This window comes from Pleurodeles waltl, chromosome 3_2, assembly GCF_031143425.1.
Source record: "Pleurodeles waltl isolate 20211129_DDA chromosome 3_2, aPleWal1.hap1.20221129, whole genome shotgun sequence".
NCBI lineage: Eukaryota > Metazoa > Chordata > Amphibia > Caudata > Salamandridae > Pleurodeles > Pleurodeles waltl.
The window spans coordinates 168,104,324-168,128,261 of NC_090441.1; the positions used below are offsets into that span (position 1 = coordinate 168,104,324).

Here is a 23,938-nt window from a genome sequence, read left to right on the forward strand (position 1 = left end):
TTGACACACCTTGTGAGTCGTGAGGATCTCTGCGCTACACCACCTCAACAACACAGGAATACTGTGCGGACCTACACGGATGTGCAGTCTGGTCATGGATTTGTGGACATGTGGTTCATGTGGGAGTAATTGGGTCCGCTTGAGGTCAGATGTTGTACAGAAGAGAATCACTGAATTCATCACCAATGGGACACCTGGTGGAATTAAAGGGCTTTGTGTCCAGTTCCCATCTGGCCCTTGGATTCCAAGCATCCACTTGCAGTACAAATGGAAGCCATTAAAGTTAGTTAATGATACGCGGCTAGTGTGAGCCAAGTGGCACAAAGCACACTGCTGAACATGCCCTGCTGCTTTAAACGCAGAGCTTTGAGGTACAGAAGCTGTTGGGACTGGTTATCTGATGGGCAGAGCTGTGTTCTATTCACAGGGCTTTTATCTGCAGAGTGCAGGAAACCCACAGTCCCAGCAGGCTTTATCAGGCCTGATCGCAGCAGCAGGAAGTTTCCAGAAACAATGTAGAAACCGGAAGCTGAGAGAGCTCAGCTGTGATTCCGTCGAGACCAGCATATCGCCTTTCGTGCACCCGGAGGTGGCATGCATTAGAGTGGCACAGAGGCGCTATTCAGGTGTACAATGGCGCTCTGACAACACTGGGTTCTGTTTTGTTAGTAAGGTCCCCCGAACGCCCCCCACCCCCGCCTTGGATATCTCCCAATGAAAGGTACATCCACCAAACCTGTAACAATCAAAGGTCGGACCTAGGGATGCTGACAAACTAATGCTATTTCCTGTCAGTTGTTCCATGATGGCAAACACACAATGACGTCATAAACATGGGACACTGCGTTGTGACGTTCATCCCGGGGCATCATGCACAGATACGGTTATGTTTACAGACTATATTGATGTAGGTGTTGCTATGGATGCTACTCTCATGGCAGCGATACAAGCGCGTGTCGCTAATTGCTAGCGCCTGCCAATCCTCCATCTATAGTACTGCTATATAAAGTGGACACTTTGTTGTAGCAACACAATTGCTTGTCACAACTGTTAGCGGCCTGTCAGTCTTTCACTTAACGCGCTGCAATATAACTTAGCAACCCGCTGTGGACCGTACCATTCTTTCTGTGGCATCAATGGCCAATTGTTGAAGGCTACACTGGTCTTTAAAGGGTCTCTCCAAAGCACCCGGCCCGGACTGCAGGCGAGGGCCCAAGGTGAAGGCTCAGGGACTCTAATGACCAGTAAAGCCTGACACTGAGAGTATAATGCAAGTAAACACGCACAGAACCGGAGAAGGAAGTGTAAATTACACAGGGGGAACAGAAAGAAAAACCCTGGAATACTGAAGTAATTATTACCCTCTAACACTCCACTGCCTTCAGTGCAGAACCCAGCAGTCTGACATTTTTATTCCAATTTTACCCTATGAACCATGTGTGATCCTGGGCAATCAATTTTACTCTCTCAACACTAGTCCATACAAAATAAGTTTTTAAAATAATGTAAGCTACTAGTGCTCTACAACATGTAACAATGTCAGTCAAAGAACTTTATTCGGCAATTGCCATAAAAGTGCATACAAAAAACACGTATTATGAATCAATAAATATTATAAAACACAATAAAAGCTATAAAACAAGTTCTAAAAGCACCGTGTAAAGATCCGGTCTAAATCCCCTTGGCATGTAACAAATAAATAAACTATAACATAATTAAAAATCGCAGAGCACAAGTTTACAGATATTGTCTCAAAATAGAAATCTCTCACAAACATATATATTCTTTGACTGACTGAACATGTGACAATGGGCATTTACATCAAGCGAATGCTCTTCTGGCTGGTTTGGTGTCAGAAGGCTGGTGGTTTGCTGGTTGTGGCTTTGTGTAGCTTCGGCACGTGATTTAATGTTTACTCTCTAGCTGGACGGTTTCCGTGGTTTTAGGGGTAATGCACAGGAACGTGCTTTTCATAGGTAATATAGAGGATTTCAAAGCAGTAATGATGTGTCCAGGAGCCGAGGAAGGTGCCCCAACATGCACTGAGAAGAGAGACCTCCAGGCACTACTTTTGGAGAAATGATCAAAAGGCTCCTTAAGGCAGACTATGATGAAGTGGGATATTTGAGAGTTGCCTTCTAGGCACGTTTATTGCCCGTCACTGGTGCGGATATGGGGGAAGCCAGGTTGCTGCTCAGACAGTTATCATCACGCGAGTCTGTTGCAAAGTTTTCATTCTCAGGATCCAGGTTTGCAAGGTTGACAACTGCACACTTTGCAAAGTTTGCCATCTGTGTAAAACTTTGCCTTTTTAGCAAACCTTTATGAAAAAAAATCGATTTTGCTGAATAATTCTCAAGCAAAAACATTTTACTTTTGGAGAAATAGTTATACGACTGGGTTTGAAAGGGGCTGTTTCCTACAAAATCTATTTTGCAGGGTTTTCCCATCATTTGAATGTTCCTTCTCATGAACTTCACAAAAGTTGCGTTGGTTTGAAAAATGCGTCTGCAGCTCCACACGCGCCCGCATGTCGCCTTCTGAATGATTAAGCAGGAGAAACTTGATCTATCCAGCAATGTCAGTTTCACTAAAAACTCATTCGGTAGCTCCAAGGAAGCCCACCACTATGACCACCATGAATATGGTGTCAGAAGAGACAATGTCCTTGTCTACATACACCCGGCATCGAGAAGTGTTCAATGAATGTGTAAATCGACCGGCTCCTGCAGAGTATAATGGTCTGGGTCAGTTTAGGGCATGCAAGGAGACAGGTGTGATAAATGATTTACAACATGCCACGTGCACTTCGGATTCTTGTGATGCTGCCCAATCAAAGACAGTGTCAATGTTCACTAAACCCCGCCTCCAAGCGCTTTAACCGGCAGGGAAATAGAAAACGTCCAAGGAGCAGGGGCCTATTTCTGGTTTCATCCTGCATGGATACCAATGGATGTGAGAGATTTTGGAATTACCATGGAAACAGGCATACGGTTTGTTTTATTTTTGGGTGGGTGCAATTATGGGTCTGTTAATGTACATGCGGTGCTCTCGCAGATGTTCTTCTGCATGAGTTTCCAGAGGTGTCTTCACTGTGTTACTTTAAACAATCCAAATTTGCAGTCACTTTGCACAATCCAAAGAGGGGCACAGATTGGATTAAAACATAGAAGAGAATGAAAACACATGAATCTAGACAACAATGAGTCGGCTTTGCAATGTTTTGATGATGCTAATGATTGGATAAACACAAATTTACAGCTCGTGCATGCATCCAAAAGAGATCAGCTTCTTGGGGAAACTGTCATGTGACTCTAGATCTCTCCACAGGTGCAGTATCGCACACACTGACGTCACAGGTGGCACCTGCCTCGTGCGACCTTTGAGGACCCCCTGAAGGGCCATGGTGCAGCACGAGATGGTGACCTTGGAGGGGGGCAGGGCATCCTAGCAGGGAGGTGCAGCCTGTCACTGTACCTCCTGTGAGGAGGGACCCGGGGTCCTCTGTGCAAACTCCCTTCTAGGTGTGGCACGGTTTGAGCTTCCCCTCTGGAGTACTACGTCACAGGTATATGGGAAAGGGAGTTTCCTCATTGGAATGAGGCCATACCTTACACAAATGACGCAACCCCCAGTACGCCCTGCGGTGTCACTTAACTCGTAAAATGTGTCTACAAACCCTTCTGTAATACTAAGAGGGCACAAACTGGAAGCAAACATCCTTCGCACTCTCAAAGCCCTTTGTTATCATAACTCCAAGCCTCTGCTACTCTGTGTTCTTTATTAGTAGAGTACCTAGCCTCTGCTTCCCTGTGTCCTTTGTTAATAGAGCCCCTGGTCTCTGCTTCCCTGTGTCCTTTGTTAATAGGGCCCCTAGCCTCTGCTTCCCTGTGTCCTTTGTTAATAGAGCCCCTGGCCTCTGCTTCCCTGTGTCCTTTGTTAATAGGGCCCCTAGCCTCTGCTTCTCTATGCTCTTTCTTAATGGAGCCCATAGCCTCTGCTTCCCTACGTTCTTTAACAGAGCCCCTAGCTTCTGCTCCCTTTGTCGTTTGTTAATAGATCCCGTAGCCTCCGCTTCCGTACGACCTTTGTTAATAGAGCCCCTAGCTTCTGCTCCCTTTGTCCTTTGTTAATAGCTAATGGCTACATGCGCGCATCACCGGTGCGTTTACAGTCAGTATTTTGAAGTTCGGGTTTATCCATACTTGGGGCTGCATCTCACTGAGCGGAGCTCTGAGTTTCCTATTGGGTGAATGAAAAGCCGATATTGTCTTTGTTTCCAGGGAGGGATGGTTGGTACCTACCGGACTCTTCAACACATCGCCTAATGCATCATTTAACCACAGTGGGTTACAAGTTACTCGTCTGGAGCATTAGTTGCTTGCAGGTTCTTTTCTCTAAAGAGCTGCATGCTTAAAGGATCTGAATAGAGTGTAAAAGAATGCACCTCGACCACGAACACGTGAAAATGTCAATACAAGCCTCACAATAGCTAAAACATCAGCATCAAATCTTTCCCAGCATGCACTAGTATGACACCTGTGAAAATGCAAACAATCCATTGGATAAAGCATCTGAATATTCTGCAGGGCGTAGAATGACTTTTAACATTACAGCTTGAACCACAGTTGACTTAGGCTTGCTTTCTTATTACAATCCCACTGGCATCAAATGCACCTTAAAAAATGCCTCTTAAAGTACGTAATTGCATGTGAATTGTCTCAAAATAGTAAAATTAGCAACTTGCCACTACCTCCTAAGAGTATAATGTGTGTAACAAACAAAAGATGCACAGACTCTACAAATGAGTGCTTTAACCCGTTGTTGGGAAGTGACTTCAACTGGTTGTAAAGCTCACCTTTTCTGGGATGGTTGTCCAACCGGAAGCACCTTATCCTCATAGAACCGCTTCATGGCGAACCTGTCCAGAGCCTGGTCTGCACTGCAAGGGAAAGAGAGAGGTCAGGAGACTGCCCTCTGACACTGCGCGAGCCCTCTCTGATTGTGGGCGGAGAAAGAAGCAAGTCACTTAGCCTGAACAATAGTTTCGAGGAGTGGTGTGCGAATTTTGCGCAAGTTGCTTTCACTTAATTACGCGAAATTTCAGGAAAATTGCACAAACGTGAAATTATGTGAAATGGAAAAATGACATCTAGAGCTACGCTTTAGCGTGGAATGCGACCTCTCGTCCATTTTGAACAAGAGGGCACATTATATTCACAATATAAAAATAGCGTATATACCAAAGTAAAGTGATGACAGCAGCTTGCTTTCTTTCTGGTCAGTAGAATTCTTCCCAAGCTACAGTTTTGCTGTGAACATGGTGTAATTGAGCATATAACATGATGGCATAATTTTAGAAAATTTTCGCATAACAAAATTATGCCAATTACTTTGGTGTAATTGAAATTTTGCTTGGGCCTAATTTTGAGCTTGAAGTTATTCTACATTCTACATACAAGAAGTTCCATGGACATGAAATTTAAATTAATGTTCTACTGTGTCTTCTGATACACTTATGTACTTTCTTATTATATTGTAATTTTACAAGTGTGCCATTACCTATTATTTTGTTGGATAACTGTTAATGTTATCATGTAGGGTGTTGGGGGGTGAAACCCTAGTTTTGGGCACCATGTGTAATCTATATATAGGTAGTTTGATTTGAAAGTAGGAGCACCATTTACTCACTATAATACCCTCTCTTTCGTATTTGAGGGCCTTATACTCATTGTATGATCATCGCCTACAATAATGAAAAAAAACTGGCCTATTACACGTTAGCATTGGCACGCAAGAACAGCCACCCACCATTAGGCATGGCCTGCTCCTCTCATGGATGCGTCTTTCGGTCAGCTTCATAGCCTACAGCTGAAACATTCTCTGTGTTTTTTTTGGATGGTTTCAACAGAGAAATACCCTCTCTGCACGGCAGGATATTCACTGCTAAGCACGCTGAAAAGGCAAAGGGGCATATTTAAGAAAATTGGTGCTGCACCCAGCACAGCGCCCCTTTCTTTGCGTCCCTTAGTGCCCCCCTACGCCACCCTGTGTGCACCATTTTTAACATACGACGCACAATGGCGGTAGTTAGGGAAGTAGTGTAAAAGAAATTACGCTAGTTTGGCGCTTTGATGGATTAGCGTAAAAAATGCTGACGCTAATCTTGCAAAGCCCATTGACGCCCATTGAAAACAACAGTGTGCCTCCTTTTAACGCCTGCTCTGTGCAGGCGTTAAAACTGCCAAAAAAATGGTGCAAAGAAATCTCTGAGATTTCTTTGCGCTATTTTTCCGGCCCCCCCAACTGGAGAACAGCCCATTGCATACATTATGCCTGGCGCAGGATTGATGTGGCGCAAGGGGTTACAAATTGGCGCAATGCATGCATTGTACCACTTTGTATATAAGGCGCTGCAATTTTGGCCTCTTTAGACCACATTAGCATAAAAAAATCACGCTAATGTGGCACAAGGAGGCGCTAGGGGCTCGCCAATATGCCCCAAAGTTTCAAGCTGCCATGAGCTGGGTTAGGAGTCAAGCACGTAGTTATTAAGAGAGCTGTTTTCTCCTGAGCCCACCCAACATGCTCCATGGAAGCCGAGTGGAAGTTGTATGTGTGCGGGTGGGGGGGGAGGGAGGAGTACAGAAACAATCTTTGAATTCCCCTTCTAAGTACGCCCAGGTGAAAATTGAATTATACGGGTACAGTTTGTATATTTTGGGGGATTTCACATTGCACTTGTTAAGTAAATTATTAAAATGATGCCATTACACCAGGTGTAATTACAACATTTGCAGTAAAATTATAGCACAGGAGCTCAAGAACAATATGGATAGCCAGAATGTGAGCAGCTGTTGCTCGTGGCAGTTACGTTTTTCATGCTTTTTTTATCAAGATATACTTACGCATTTCGCAGTAAAATATAGCACTAAATGATGGATTTGTGCTTCACATAATTATGTATGACTTTAATTTTCCTGAAATTTCACATAATTTCTTGCAGTGGCGGCCGGCAGCTTTAGGAGGGAGGGGGGCGGGCGGGACACACACACACACACACACTCATTCTTTCACATACAGACACGCACGCACGCACATCCATTAACAACACTCATATCATTCAAACATGCACGCACACACCAAACATTAATTTTAAAATATCACACACACTCATTCTTTCACACACACACACACGCATGCACGCACATCCATTAACAACACTCATAACACTCAAACATGCACGCGCGCACCAAACATTCAATTTAAAACAACACACACACTTACCTTCAGCCTCCAGGTCCCAGGAGGGTTGGGACTGCTGCCTTCCCTTGAAGGTCAGCCAGTGAGGGAAGGCAGCAGTCCCAGCCTCGTCACAGAGTGGGATGGGGTCAGTGAGACTGCTGACCCCACCCCACTCTGTGACGAAGTGTCACTGATTGACACTCACCCTGGGCGCTTCAGGGCTTAAACCTGAAGCGCCCAGGTCGAAGTCAATGGGTGACGCTTTCCTCGTCACACAGGGAAGGGCCTCGAGGCACCTTTGCTGAGCCGAGGAGGTCACGCCCATAGGAGCTGTGACCTCCTCAGCCCAGCAAAGTTCAGCTCAGGCAGCCAGGAGTCTGCGCAAATCACACATGTCTCCCTCCTGGCTGTCTGAGCTGAACATGGAGAGTGTCTGTCAGGCTGACCTTTGTTCAGCCCGTCAGACTCTCTTCATGAGGGGCAAAAGGTGGGGGGGCATGGCCCCTCTGGCCTAAAGGACGGGCCGCCCCTGATTTCTTGAAAGCAAGATACCCAACTTTCAAACACATCTACTTATAAGGATGACAGATTTCTTGAGAGTTTAGTGAAGTGACCCACAAACCAACAGCTGGGGAGGTGCAGACGGGCTGCAATACATATGTTTGTGTTCTTGCACTTGGGAACATGGTATTCTACATGGAAATGCGTTGCCTGACTCTCAACAGGAAAAAACCTCCTGATGGTACCTTCCAGATGTGGTACGTTGATGCTGATAGTGATGTGTAGTCATGACACTGCCGTGGATTTCAAACAAAACACTTAATCCCTGTGGTTGCTGAGGTGGCACTAGAAACGTCATAGAAACCAAAGACTCTTGCATCAATGGAGTGGTTAACACCACTATGTTGTGAGTTTTCTGGGTACCACCTTTATCACATCAGCACCACGGATTCTCGCATTATAACTTCACAACTAGAGATTCCGTCTGTGTTACTTCAGGTACTTGAAGAGCAACATTACTGTGTGGGCACTATGGCATAATGGGTAGAATATTATTAATTCACCACCATGGATGCCAATAAGAAAATTAACATTAACTTGCCAAGACATGTCAGGACTAACGATAAGTGTAGTATCAAAGTAGTGGTCTCGACACAGACCCGAACAATTCATGGTCTGTATAACACATCATCACCTTAGCACTGCGGTTAATATCACTATTGGGGAGAGGATGTGGCATAACGACCAGAGCTGCCGATTTTGAGCTGGGGAACCAGGTTCTAATCTCGGGCGCCGCCTCATCATCCGGTGATTCTGGGCAAATCACTTAATTTCCCTGTGCCTACCAAAAATGAATGTGTCATGGTGTAACGCAACTGGTGCTCATGTAAATCAGTCCACTACCTTCGTGTTGAGTTTACGCTATATAAAATCAAAAAAGAAAAAAAATCACAACATCAATGACAAGTGGTGTAAACTTGTGGCTGGAAGATGAACTCTAGGAGTCCCCTAATTCATTACTACCTAATATATTAGCTCATTAGTTGACAGACTGATTGCAGACAAACCATAACAGAGCAGCAGAAGTGCATTTCTACTTTGTTATGGTTGGACTGAAAGTACACAAAAAGAATATACACTGACTGACCACACCTACCCGCATGTATTGGGGACACTGGGCCTTGAAACTGTAGTTCACAAATGCATAAGAGAGGAAAAACAATTAGTGCATACATCACTGGCATACATAACAAGGTCTCTCTTAATCATTTAAAAGGCTTCCCGCCTCACCTGGTTGAGGGTGCATGTATACTTGCAGTTTCTGGTTCAAATTCTGGAAAAGGTGGGCTTGGCCTTTATACTTTCCAAAGAGGGCACAGTAGAAACAATTCTAACCAAATCTGTGATTTATGCAGACTAGCAACCCATGAGATCCAGGGGCCTGCAAATTACGGATGAGGATATGTTATTCTTAGTGCTTAATTTGAGCCGGTGGTTTCCAGTGTTCGGCACTCGCACTTAATTGTCAACACTGGCACTTCTGAGAGCTGCCACATGGTGGCACTGCTTGTTTAATTTAGAAGAACAACAGTTGTTTCTTAATTTAATATGCATAAAACAACTAATTCCTGCAGCCTAAGCCATTCTTATAGCTTTGGGGGCCTCAGAAGGTCTGAATTTTCACACTTGTAGCAGTGTGGTGTTAGCAGTTCTGTAGGTTTTGTCATTGGCAGCACTTGCAGCACAACAGGTGGAACAAGCTGTGGTGGCCCCCGGACAAGGGTCCAGGCACATATTTTCTTACAAATTAAGCACTGCTTATTCTGTGAAATCCTATACATCAGAAGGGGGAGCAGTAAAGCCTTGTGTTGGGAGGGAGAGGTGATGGCGTTAGTTACGTGTCAGACATGCTTGACGTGAAAATGGCTGGTCCAGAGTTAGTCACGTGTGTCCTGTGCCTGACTTGTGATTGGCTCTGGCTGTGCCCTTCAATTTTTTCATAGGTGCAGGTATTGGGGGAGGGGGAGAGTTGTGGGGAAGTCCCACTCACATATCCCTCTGCCTCTGACCCAAGCTTTCCAGGAGCCCTGATGGAACATTCCACTTTGCTAGCGACAGGTCCAGGAAGAGGCCGTGCACCTGCCGGAAGCATCAGGAGCATTGAGTGTTGTCTTGGCAACAGCGGGCAGTGCGCGCGAGAACCATACCTGGCGGAGATGTTGCTGTAGTGCATGTAGGCTGCGATGACCACGCCCGTCCGGCCACGGTTCCCCTGCAAAGGGCAAAAACAAAAGATGCTGTCAAACATTGTTCTGAGAGCTGCAGGAAGTTTCAGTGACTCATGGAGCACCCTGCATCCGGCGCAGCGGCTTTGATCGTTACTGAAATGAACAGGATTTTATTTTCAGTGCTTGGCACGGAATACATTTCTTCTTGGTCCTTAGAGCCGTAGTTACAAACAAAGGAGGCACCATAAAACCCCAACTCATGCCAGACTCGGAGTAACGCGCCTTCTCTTCGGTCCTAGGTGGCTGTTTGCATCCTGTCAAGAGGGTCTCCTAGGGGCCACCTTGAAACCAAATGGGTGGGCAGCTGTGCAAGGTCGGACTGGGCTAGAGGGCAATCTGGCAGTGCCCGGCGGGCGGGTCTGATAGGTCAGAGTGGAGGGTGAATTTCTGGCTGTTTGTGGGCCTGTTTTATGGCCTAATGTTGTTTTTTTACACAGATTTGCCAGATATGACCACAGCCTCGCATAACTTGCAAAACACATATTCAGCTTATATTTACCAGTTCAAAACTGTTCCGCAGAGACGTCTCAAGGCATGGGCAAAGGGGGTCTGGCCAGGGCCACAGCAGTTCAGGGGGTACCCTGATAGAGCGTGCTCTGGTCCGCAGAGTCTCTTGCCCTGATGCCCTTTAATAATTCTTAAAGAGATTGTTATACATAGCGTTTTTCTTTTATTTACTTTTAATGTGGGTAAATTGTGCGAGTCGATTAGACATTTTGCAGAGAAATGTGTTTTTTTCATGCAACATCCATGAAAAAGCTCCTTTTAGATCAAAGCAGAACCTCACACATGAGAAATGGGAGGGCGTCACCGAGATTATTTGCAATAGTTAGTGAGCAGCTGCCGTGTTACACACACTATTAAAAATACACGTCACTATCCCGGGATGTTAAACGTAAACACATTTAGAATTTGGAGCAACGTGACTGTGAGCTGTCAGTGGCTTGAAAGAACTGAAATTGGATTATAAAATTCAAAACTGTTCCGAACAGAAGCCCCCCAAAAAGATTGGCCCAAGGTAACCAAAATCATGAAGCTGTCCCTGCTGCCCTGATTGCCCATGTGTGCCACGTTTTAACTCCTTGTTCGCCAATCAAGCCACTTTTATTCTGGTGCCGGGGCACTTTTCTGTTCCGGCCTCAGTTGTAGTGACATACAATAAACAGATTACTCACGTGCACACAAGAGTTTCTTTCAGAGCTTGTTCACAATTTACCATTTTGATAAATTAACTATCATTCCAAAAGAAACCAGCAGAGGGCAGAATTATTCAAAGTAGGCGACTCTAAAGAGTTTTAGGCTGCTAAACTGTGGTTACACTATTGCATAGTTATTTATGACATCAATGTGCAAAGGTGACTTGGGGAAACACTGACGCAAGATTCACCTGGCAGCAATTACAGTTCAACTCAATATTATTCTTAATTCGCTATTAGTAAAAAATTAATCTGAGGTTCATCATTGATGAAATCCATCCTTTCCAACTCTAGTTCGATTTTTGTATGATGCAATAAATTGTGACAGGTTCATACCAAAAAATTAGCTAATACAATCCATATATGCGAATTGAGTGAAATAACAAACGTGAATGAAATATAAGGAACTACTCAATATCAAAATGTTTCTCTGTTTTTAGACTCTTACTAGAATCTTTCCCGGTTTGAGATAGCCTAATGATTTTAGTAATGTTCTCAAACCTGAATAATAGAGAACATACACATATATTTTTTTTTTTTACCAAAACATAAATCACACTTAGTATGTCCTTTTGTTGTTTTCGAAAAAGCGCCTAAAACTAACTTGAAATCGCCTTTTCAGCGGAGAGTCTTATGCTGAATGTGGTGGTCGGGTTTATCGGTCACACTGAGGCAGATATTCTGTGCGCCGTTTTACATGTGCCATCGGCTACAACAGACTTGTAATACTGCCGCCGAATATCAGTTGATGTTGTGATGCAATAACCCAACCAGCGGGATACTCCGTCAGAATGTGGACGATATTACCACGAGTTTCTCAGTCTATAAAGCACTTGTAATACTGGGGACAGTATACCATCCACGTCTGTGACAGGGTCACCCATCCACCAAACTCCAAATAAGATGGAAAGTTTTGACGAATATCTACTAATATGTTCAAACGCTGGGGTCTTGCTGAAAGCTTTTTTAACACTTTTTGAGGCCTGGGAAGGAATTACAGAACTTATTAACGGACATAATTTTAAGGTGCTTTGCAATCTTTATTACACTGGCTCACAATAAACAGTATAGTTTATATTCATACATATATGGACAAATAGAGGGATCTATAGACAAGGGCAGCAAAGAATGTCAGATGAGGTGAGTGTGTGTGCATATACAATATATATATATATATCTTTCCCTATTTATATATCTATCTATCTATCTATCTATCTATCTATCTATCTATCTATCTATCTCTCTCTCTCTCTCTCTCTCTCTCTATATATATATATATATATATATATATATATATGGAAAGAGCCACAGAGACGAAAGGGAAAGTGAACCAGCCCCTGGGCAGCAGTCAATGAGCTATTTGGAGATTGGGAGGTCTGAGGTGAAGACACTATAAAAATATGGAGAGGGTCTGATCATACATGAAGAGGCGAAGGGGTGATGCTATGTGTTCCTGACTTCATGTAAACCCGTGTCTTAGGCTCCTGATTTCATCCTTATGAACGTTGAGGTTGACGTTTAGCGTGGATTGACAAGTATGTCACGACATCACGTATATCACTAGGAAAGGCTGGCCTACACCTTCTTCTCAGGAAGAGTTATGATAAACCAACCAGTAACACGCAACCGGGATGAACGGAATCTCTATACGCGCACCAGGACCCAAATCCATCGTCGCTTGAAGAAACAGATCCTTGGCTCAAGGGGCTGATGCTGGCATGGTGTGCTCTTGAAGGATGCTAACCAAAAAAAGAAAGAAACAGAAACCACATTTGAGTATACCAATGCGGTCTCCCAGTGACGTCACTGGGTCTCAAGTGAGACCGCGCCATTTGCATGCTAGAATTGCCAAGCCAGAGGCAAACATGAGGGAACAAGGGGCCAAGAAGAGAAGGGAGGCTGTGCCAACTGTGCATGTGGCTCAAAGGGAAACTCTACTCCCCTGGCATGGGGCCTGCTCCCAAGTGCCAAGTGGAGCTGTGCACTTCAGCCTCTTTGATCCTGAGTAGGCACAGAATACATTAACTCAGATGGAGGCACGTGAGGAAGAACCATCAGAGCGGGTACAGTACAGCCGCAGTGATTGCAGCCCACCATCGTACGTATGAACATCCATTACTTCATGTGGTCTGGTGGCTAAAAGGTCCACTGGGGACCGTGGCTACCAGAAACATTAACCCAGCTTAAACGACGAACAAAGTCAGTAGTCGTGGTTGAATCCCTGTTTAACACGGTCTAAATGTCTTTATCTGTGAAAAGCCGAGTCACTTGGAAAGAGGCAAGCCCCATCACTAAGGCTTATACATAAAAATGGATATTTGATTTTCATTCCATCATTTTACAACTAAGTTATTGACTATCACAAATCAATTTTCAAAGTTTCATGTCAATCTTGTTCTGATCAAAGTGAAGCTTTAGAGATTTTCTCATTCAAGAATGAGATTACTTTAACAATACATACACCTGGAGAGTGGCTGAAGTGAAAACACAACCATGAAGACAATACACAAAGAGAAGGTTTTAATTTATGAAGAGTTCCCACTGCTACACTGCATACCACTGGCTTTTGGTATCAAAACGTGAATTTATTTTCTATAGAAATATGGAACCAGCATGTAATACAAATGTATAGTTTTATTGCAAACGTAATTTGCATTTTGTAAGATAAAATACTGAAATGGGGCTATTGTCATGAAATTGTGCTGCAAAAATATCCATGAAATATTATTCAATAGTTGAAATCAACCTATTTTAATAGATAAAACAATTAGCTTTAGCCTTAGTGACATAAATCTTACACTCCTATTCTGGAGAGATTTTTGCACAATCAATCAAAAAACAATCAATCAATCAATCAATCAGGATTTGTTAAGCGCAGCTAATCACCACACAGGGTATCCAGGTCCCCGCAGGTCCCGGATGAAGCAAAGAAAACAAGGGAAAAGCAAGGAGAAGGCACTCAAAAACGGGGGGAAAAGCAAGGAGAAAGCAGTGAAAATGAGGGAAAAGCAAGCAGAAGGCACACCAAAAAAGGGGGAAAAGCAAAGAAAAAGCAGTGAAGACTAGGAAAAAGCAAGGAGAAGGCACACAACAAAATGGGGGAAAAAGGAGAAAGCAGTGAGAACAAAGGGAAAGCAAGGAGAAGGCACACAAAAATGGAGGAAAAAAGCATAAAGAAAGCAGTGAAAATGAGGCGCAAGCAAGGAGAAGGCACTCAAAAATCAGAGAAAAGGCAAGGAGAGGCATACAAAAAAAGGGGAAAAAGCAAGGAGAAAGCAGTGAAAATGAAGGAAAAGCAAGGAGAAAGCACTCCAAAAATGGGGGGTGGGAAGCAAGGATAGGCACACAGACAACGGGGGAACAACAAGGAGAAGGCACACAAAAAACAAGGGAAAAGCAAGAAGAAAGCAGTTAGAACAAGGGAAAAGCAAGGAGAAGGCACTCAAAAAATTACTGAAAAGCAAGAAGGAGACAGGAGCACAGGGAGAGCTGGACCTGGTACCTGCTCAGAGGGGTCGGGCTGAGGCCTCCATTAGGTAGGTCCGGAAAGGAGGGAGGGCAGTTGGGAGGCAGTGGGCGGGGCTTAGCAGGAGGCGGGAAATAACGGACAGCAGGCAGGAGGGGCATTGAGGGAAAAAGCAGGGAGAAAGCAGTGAAAACAAGGGAAAAGCACAGAGAAGGTGCACAAAAGACGGGGGAAAAGCAAGGAGAAAGTAGTGAGAATGAGGAAAAAGCAAGGAGAGGGCACAGAAAAGAGGGGAAAAAGCAAGGGGAAAGCAGTGAAAATGAGGAAAACACAAGGAGAGGCACACAAAAAATGGGGGAAGCAAGGAGAAAGCAGTAAGAACGAGGGAAAAGCAAGTAGAAGGCACTCAAAAAATGGAGGGAAGCAAAGAGAAGACAACAGCAAGAGCGATGAAGCAGCACAGGGAGAGCTGGGCCTGGGACCTTGTCCTGAATTTCATTTTTTTAAATGTAAACACAGTTCACCTTTATCTACTCTAAGTGGTGCCTAGTAGCTATGGAGTTCTGCAGTATACACTATATGAAACAATAAACAAATATACCATTTGCGTGAAGCTCATGATGTCTCTTACTTGGTACACCAATAAAGGTGTTTTTACATAGCTGGGTGTTCTACATATATAAAGAATTTACCGGAAAAAACAAAGGCTTTAGTGACACCGCAGTTAGGAATTTTAATTATTATCTTACTTTAAATTGCAAAAAATTAGGAATTCACTGAAAATGTAAGTTTAAGGAGATATTATTGTTAGGTGAAAATGTTAATTAAAACATAACATTTCAAACAAACAAAACCATTGAAAACCACCATTTATCGTTGTCTCATGTAATTCTAACTTGTGCCTTAAAGTAACTATAGCTTGTGCCCGCACCATGCACAGTGTTGTCATCAATTATGTCATTTAGATGTTGCAGTGATGTTATCAATTGTGTCATAAAACATGTCACGAGTGATGTCATATAGGACGCAAGTGCATAGCGAGGGCGCGAGTTATTGTTACCTAAGGAGCGAGCAGTCGATAAGAAATTAACACCTCCTGACATTTATTTATTATTTTCTTTTGTTCTTTTTTTCTATTTTTTGGGTGCCCCAGTATTTTATGTTTTATGTAGGGAGCTGCGTGAGCACTCCAGCACCACTCTGGCCCCTCCAGCTCCCTTTGTTTGAACCCAGCATGAGTGAGACATCTTTATGTACAACTTTATTATTTTTTTAAAACACTGGGGTGCTCTGGTGGTGACCCAGGGCGCCCCACAACATGTTTGATATTGGGGGCAATGGAGGTAGCTCCAGGGCCTCGTGGCCTCACCAGCTCTCTGCAAGTCAGGAGCCAGGAACACTATAGTTCTTCTTATTTATTTTAATACTGGAGTTCCTTGGTGCCCACCGAAAACACACCACAGTACTTTTGATGGTGGGGGCTGTGACAGGAGCACCAAGGCCCCCGCAGTCCCACTGCGTCCCCTGCTAGCACTGTTCCTTGGTGTGGCAGCAGCCGGCATTGCTCCCATCTGGAGGGAGCAGTTTTTGTTTCTGCTACTGCCAGGCAGGAGCAATTCTTTGTCTCCCTGCTGTGGGAGGGTGCTTTGGGAGAAACATTTGTGCTCCCACTGGGTGGGAGCAGCTTTCTGCAACTGCGGGAAGGAAGCACATTAGACTTCCCTCCCCGTGCTCACACAGGCAGAGAAAATACAATGTTTCAGGGCATGGGGTCCCTGGACACCATAACAGAGCTGGGCCTGGGGGATGGGGTCCCCAGGCCATAGCGTGGCTTGGGGTAAGTGAAGCTGCACTTTTTTCCAATTTTACTGTTCATCCTCAGCAAATTTGTGGTAATTTTTTTGTAATGTCTCTACCCTGCCTCCTGTATCCCTACCCTGCTTCCTTATATTTTCTTTTATAGTTTTTGTGGGCAGGGGACTGAGTCCTAAAATTGATGCCTTTGTTGATGTGATATCAGCAAATCAGATCTTATCTCTCGGTCTGGCAGCTCCACAGGTCCTCTGCGCATGAAATATCTATATTTTTAATTACTTTCATTTCTTGATAAATACTGAACAGAAATATACCAAATCCCCCCGCCCACCACCACCACGTTTATTGGCCTCCACCAGACAGACTGCTCCAAAACTTTTCAGGAAGCAGCTGATGTGGACAAACTTTTTTAAAAAAAAAAAGTTTTGTGAAGATTCGCCAAATGGTGCTGAAGTTATAAGCAAACCAAAAAATGGCTGGCATTGGGTAGAATAATATGCTTAAAGATACTTGAGTTTTGTGGGGAGATTAACATTTTAAAAGGAAAACACCCCAAGTTAAATATTTTTTGCAGAGGTTTAGTGTTATTAATTCTGTGTCATGACAAAAACGTTCTCCATTTCACATTAAAAAAACATGGCTTGTGGACTGGAAGGCAAATAAAAGCAAATGCTGACAAGTGTTTCCCTCCGATTGTAGTTCATAGGAGGGGTATAGCTCCATTATAACACGTGCAAGAAACAAAGGCTTATTAAAACTCATACAATTCTATCTACATATGCCCAAAAAATCAGTTTGTTTGTTGTTCTAGGAGGTTTCCATTGTAATAAAGATAGCATTTCAAGTGGAACAAACCAATCACCCAGCAACATTTTAGTTAGTTAAGAAAATATGGTACCACTTGTAGGATGGCATTTTTTGAATGAAATAATTTAAATATGTAATCATTTATTATTAATATTATTATTAGGACTCCCCGTTTTATAGTATGTATTTTTTAAATATTTCCATCTGTATTTATCCATATATATATTTTGGCCACTTTATTAGTATTTATCGATATTTATTTTATGTTTTGAGAATAGATGGAGTTGTAAAATGGTATATTCCCACATTTATTTAACCAATAAACATGCACTCATACTTTGATGCCAGTGGAATTCAGCACAAAACACTACACCAACAGGTAAATACTAGCATTATAAAGAAATATGATAACATATGCCTGTATTTAAGGGAATCTCATCCTGTTTTTAAATCCTCATTGTGTCTATCTGCTTAGCAGTTTATCTGGAATTCATAAAGGACTACAGGAAGAGTCACTAGGAAGAAGTACATTTTTTGTGTTTTTTTCACTTCAAAAAATCAATACAGATGTGAAATAGATTGTTTCCTGTCTATATCTATCTGTAAAAATCAGTAAAAATGTTAAACTGAAAACCTTAATTATTATTAATTTTGCATATTTGGTAAACGCATTATACTAAGCTTCCGAGCTTTACAATCATATAGTCTTCCAAGGTCAACTCAGTGCTCTAAAGTCCTAGTTAAATGACAATGAACACTTTATAAAACACCTAAAGAAATACATAAAACTGTTGCACCACAGACTTTAATCATTATCCAGTTCTGAATTAAAAATATTACCAAAAACAATTGTAATGTACTCCAGTCATTTTAAAGATATAAAGTTCACGAACAGAAAAACAAAGTACACTTTTCCGAACAAAACAAGTTATAAAATATTTGGCATTAATTTCAATTTGCAACACTGCACGGAGCAATTGTAGCTAAAATGTACATCAGTTCACATAGTACATTCAGGGGTGTAGCTTGGACAGTAAGATTGGGAGGTGTGAGCTTCAGCTGAGATATCATGTTAAAATAAATTATATGAGAAGCACGGCATGAGGGGGGCTAAGGGGCAGTGACAAGGAGAGGAGTGGGGATTGTAAAGAGTACATAAAACTCATTATTTTCTCAGATAACTAACATGTTTTAAGATCTTCAAAACAGAGATGAGAGTGTGTGTGTGTGTGTGTGTGTGAGTGTGTGTGTGTACTTTTGTGTATATGTAAAAAATCCCACGTTAAATCAGACTGAAACACAACTATTTATAAGAGAATACATTTATTAGAGGGGTGTAACACCCCAAACGCCCCCCTGAGCACATGGCAATATTTAGTTTGAGTATTCTTTTCAGTATATAAGTAAACCCGATTGCTGAGTCCGCTCTGCCGCACCATCGTCTTTCCCATCGAGAGAACGTGGGTATAGTTAGAAAGAGCAATGCACACTCCAAACCACTTGGAAGAATAACAACATAGAAATATAAACACTTGGAAAAAAAAAAAGAAGGATAAAGAAAACAATAGAAATAATTTAAATATCTCTTCTCAAAAAGCAATCAACAGCAATGAAAGAAGGTGATTGTCTACTTCTGGTGTGTGTTTGTATTTGTTTGTTTCTAATTTGGGAAAATTGGTTTGTTAAAGGGAACTCCTGTGAGGCAAAATTGTCAGGCCTCTCTTTGTCGAAGGCATGGGGAGGGCCGCCTGCCTTCAGTGGAAAATAATGCCAGTCTGAGAATGGCTGGAGTAGTATAGATCATGGTGTTAAGAACAATGCCTCTGTGAGGGTATCATATTCTTTTGTAATGTAATAACAAGTCAGGTCATATGTTTGTGTGATAGATTGTACATGTTTTTAAAGCTACACATAGCTCATTGATGAGAGCAATGATGCTGGAAGAGACCCACGGCTTTCAGTAGATGACAACTTCTGCCTAAGAAGAGCCACATCCATTTCTGAGGACAATGGGCCATCTGTGGAAAAGGACACTAAGGGCCTCATTTCGAGTTTGGCAGACGGGAAAGCTGATCCGCCAGATTCCCGACAGGGTGGCTGCAACCTTTGTGGCGACCACCCCACCAGAGTTAAGAGATTCCTGCTGGGTCGGCGGGTGGAAACCTCAGTTTCCACCCCCGGCCTAGCGAGAAACAGGCTACAGCATTGTCTCCCGCTCGTAATCGAGCCGGTGGCAATACTGTAGCCCACAGGGTGCACGAGCACCCTAGCAATGTTCACTGTCTGAAAAGCAAAGCAGTGAACATTGAGAGGGTGCTGGGCAGGCGGCCCCTGCACTGCCCATGCCAAGTGCATGGGCAGTGCAGGGGCCCGCTGTGCCTCACTGCACGTGTTCTCCGCCAGCCTTTTCATGGCGGTGTTACCACCATGAAAAGGCTGGCGGAGGGACAAGGTCATAATCCACAGGGCAGAGCTGCATGCAGCAGTGCCCTGGTGGATTACGATCTCCACCAGGCCGCCGGGATCACGGATCCTGGCAGTGCTGGCAGTTCCCTGGCAGTCTGACCGCCAGGGTTTCAATGTGGCAGTCGGACTGCCGCAACAGCAGTGGTACTGACAGCCACCGCGAGTGCGGCGGTCTGAAAACCACCACACTCTTAATGAGGTCCTTAGTTTTATGGAAAACGCGGTCTGAGAAGGAAAGGGGCATCTTTCTTGTGGCACAAAAGCCAGTTAGGCAACATTAATGCAACTCGTGGTGGATGACATTTACTATCTGGATAAGTATCACCTGACTCGCCAGGGACGAGGATGCTTGTCTATTAACAGTCACACACCTTGTTTTGGCAGATATTGGCTCTGAAGAGAAGGATGATTTAAGAAGGACATGCACCTTGTGGTGGTGGGCAATGCTCGTCCAAGAATGGTCACATACCTTGTTGTGGAGGACAACCACATTGTGAGGATCTCCATTCAGCCAGGTGTCCATGGCTTTGCAGATACTGCAGACCTTCTCCAAAGCTGGGGCATGGAGGTCGGGCCAACCAAAGTCCAACACCTACAGCACCAGCAGACACAAAAATATGCATAAGACACAATACAATGCAGCATACTAAAAACAAAGTGATGCTCTTACGGTGCTAATACGATCTGATAAACAGTGACTCCCTGAATTTCAGAGGACCATTCTGAATAGATAATGTGACCTATGAGCACAAACGTGACCCATAGCTCACAGCAATGTGAAATATTTCTAACTTTCTTTTAATAAAATTACTTGAAACTTCTCAAAAATATAAAGAAATTAAGGCTGAGATCTACATCCTGGGATGAAAAGATGATTAACTTTTGGTACAAATCAAAAGTCAATTGCAAACAAGTAGATCAATGATGGTATCATTATAAACCAGAACATACAAACTTCACCTAGAATTATCAATACACAACTGGGGTTAAATACAAAAATCTGACCCAACGTAAATATGGTTTTCTTGCAGATAAGGAATCTATAGAATATTCTATTGGACTCTTAAGTAAATAGGAAAGTCTCAGCACTTCTAAAATGTACAAAGCGAGATGCTAAAATTGGTAACTATTTACACATGGTCACAAAATGTTCAAGAGATGAAGACATTTTTGAATGTCTTCAAAAGGACTATCTGACAGAGTTTGTAGTAAAATTGTCCAAGGCAATATTCACAATCTATATAGTCAATGGCACATGAAAGCTCTCGCTATCTCCATCTCTGCGTAGGTATATATATGTTAGATAATGAAAGGTTTATTTTAAGAAAACAAAGAGTATTTTAAAAATTGTGAGCCACGTTTATAAGTAATTTTGACTCATATGTGATTGTCCAGAATTCTTTTATTATTATTTAAATTGAATTTGATTTGATCATTCATTTAGCATAAATATGTTGTTATGTAAAGCTTCTGCACTTGGATATGCTTACACAAATCCATGATAAAAATCTCAAAACTTCAATCACGTACACTATAGAGTGATAGATACAAAATTGATCTGAAAGTTGATCTCTGAAGGAGATGTTTGAAATGTTAACGAGACAAAAACATAAAGGCAAGAGAAAGAAAGAGTAACCTGCAGCATGCGTAGTTGACACTGAGTCATGGTTGTAATTTAGAAGGGAAATTCGTCATTTACTGTTACCTCACAATTCATAACTTGCACAACAGTCTTCCGAACTATAAATGGTACACCAAACGCAATGCCCATGACTAGGCGACATTTGCATTATGGTAGCTTAATTCGTACACTTGTTATGCAAAACGTAGAAAATTACGCCACTATACCACTTTATGTAATCACGCACCATTTATAGTAAAAATCTACAGCAAAATGCACCAGTCATGGTAAATATTTACAATGAACACATGCAATCAATAGAATGCCTTTGTTTAAATTCACATATTGATGCATTTTGTGTTTTAATATAGCGTAAAATGACAGATTTGCACTTCATATAATTATGCGAAAACAAATTACAGACATTTGGAACACACCTACTAGCAGTGTCAAAGACTGATTGGAAAGGGAAGGCGGCAGGCTTTGAAGACCCAGGAGAAGAGGTTATAGATGTGAAAGTTCAGGGGTGTGGAAGAGGAGTTCAGCAAGTTGATGTAGACATGACAGACTCCCTTTGAAGAAGTGCAGGAAAGACAGTCATAAGCTCTGCATTACACGGACTACTCATAAAACTGAGATCTAACTTATTTATGGGAAGGACAGATTGGACCATCATCTTATAAATCCATATGGAATCAAATTGGAAGAGATTGATCGTGGCACTGACTCCTCATTTTTTAACACTTTTGGTGAAGACCATGAATTCTTGTTTTGGTCTACGCTTTGGTCAAGGGGTTGATTGGCTCCCAGCAAAGCCTGAAGACATGGTTCCATCTTGTTCACCCAGAACCTTCTGTGTGAACCTGGACAAATCACATTGGCTACTAAAATGGCTACCTGCAGGTAAAATATTCATGTAAAAAATGACATTTACAAATAAGTTTAACAATGAAGTCTCTTACCTTGGAGTGTAGCTTGCCAATGTCATGCCTTCGCTCAGACAAGTTGAAAAGCTGGAAACAAGAAACAAATGTAATAAACTCATTTCACTGTATGCCATCCAGCATAGATATATTTTGTGGCCTTTTCTGCTGTCACATATATTATTATACTTGATGCACATGCTAAAACTTAAATTTATTTGGGACACAGATGTGTGACTGATCTCTCTTTCTTATGTAGTGCTTCTTATGAGCAGTGATTGCTCAGAATGAAACCTGAGCTGATACTTGTGTCTGCTTGTGGGGCTGGAATGGAGTCATGGAAACTGAAATAGGTACTGAAGGTTCTGGAACATGGATGTGCCTTCAACCAATAGTTCAAAATATGACTAGTCACAGGGGTATAATTAGTCAAGTGGGCATGATGAGCGAATCACCTTCATACAAGGGGGGATTTGGCATCTGCCAACATCCCTTCTTCAGGGAAGTAAAGCTCACAATTACCTGGAGGTGAGAGTGCTAGCCAGACACAGATTTGTAACACATCACAGATATTATCGCTCTAGGGCAAGAACAGCAGAGCAAGAGAAAACTGCACACAACCTGTTGGATACAGGTTGTGATATTACCTGGCTAAACTCCACCTTTCGCCCTTCTGTGGATGATCACATGAGTTCTAATGAGCTGGGTAGCCATAAACTCCAATCAGTATTATGACACCTTGGTGAGATGGCATCTGGGCTCCCAATAAGACCACTAGTGGCATTAGGGGGGCGCTAAGGGACACAAGAAAAGTGTCGCTGCACTGGGTGCAACGCCACTTTTCTTAAATCAGGGCCTAAGTATTTTAGTGAGTATATCGGGGAGCACAAAAGTCCAGTATTTTCCAGGATAGATGTCCTAGAAAGGGATTCTGAAATCCATTAGATTTGTAGATCAGAGAGACTGCTAGTTGTGTTTGCGTGGAGGAAGCCTGGAGAATAATCATTGACCCATAGAGGGAGGAGATACATGTATGCATATATGACACATACCAAAAAAAGATGGCTCAGAGATTAAGGCCGAATTAAATTTCCAATGTAGGACTTCACTGGTGCCAGTGGTGTGGTGAGGGTTCCTAAGACTTGCAGGTGGTGCACCTGGCCAATTGGTGAGCAAATGGAATGATTATTTGTGGATGGGAAGCTCAGATTAGATGTTTACGACCATGTAAGGCAATCAGTCAAGTTCTTTAGAACTGCGAGAGAATGTCAGAGAAAGTGCCTCTCTTCTGGATGTGAAACAGTTGGTGAGCAATGGGGTTGGTGCAGTGACAATGGAATAGCTGCTATTCATTGGTTTGGAAATTGTCAAATATATTAGTAGTTGGTTGATCTGATTATGCTGATGGATAGCAAGCGTTGAGCTTACCTTTGCACTATGTTTTTCAAGGCCTGGGCACACGGAGAGATGTTTTGGACTGAAGGCTGTGGTTCTGAAGATAAGAAAATCTCCTCAAAGCTGGAATGTGCCCTCCAAGGAAACCGCCAGGAGGGAAAGAACAGTGGCAGAAAAAGTCTCCAGATATTTGCTCAACAATAGTAGCACAAGGT

General features: G+C 42.8%; 1 protein-coding gene across 11 annotated transcripts in view; it reads right to left on the minus strand.

Annotated features, from left to right (window-relative positions):
* TNS1 (tensin 1) overlaps positions 1-23,938 on the minus strand; it is a 1,530,885-nt gene that overhangs the window by 289,368 nt on the left and 1,217,579 nt on the right. For all 11 annotated transcript variants that reach the window (XM_069227070.1, XM_069227066.1, XM_069227068.1 and 8 more), the window contains 4 exons: positions 22,368-22,418; positions 20,254-20,376; positions 9,954-10,018; positions 4,859-4,942 (listed from right to left, as the gene is read on the minus strand). In XM_069227070.1, coding sequence (XP_069083171.1) covers positions 4,859-4,942; positions 9,954-10,018; positions 20,254-20,376; positions 22,368-22,418 — 323 coding nt within the window. The remainder of the gene's footprint in view (positions 1-4,858; positions 4,943-9,953; positions 10,019-20,253; positions 20,377-22,367; positions 22,419-23,938) is intronic.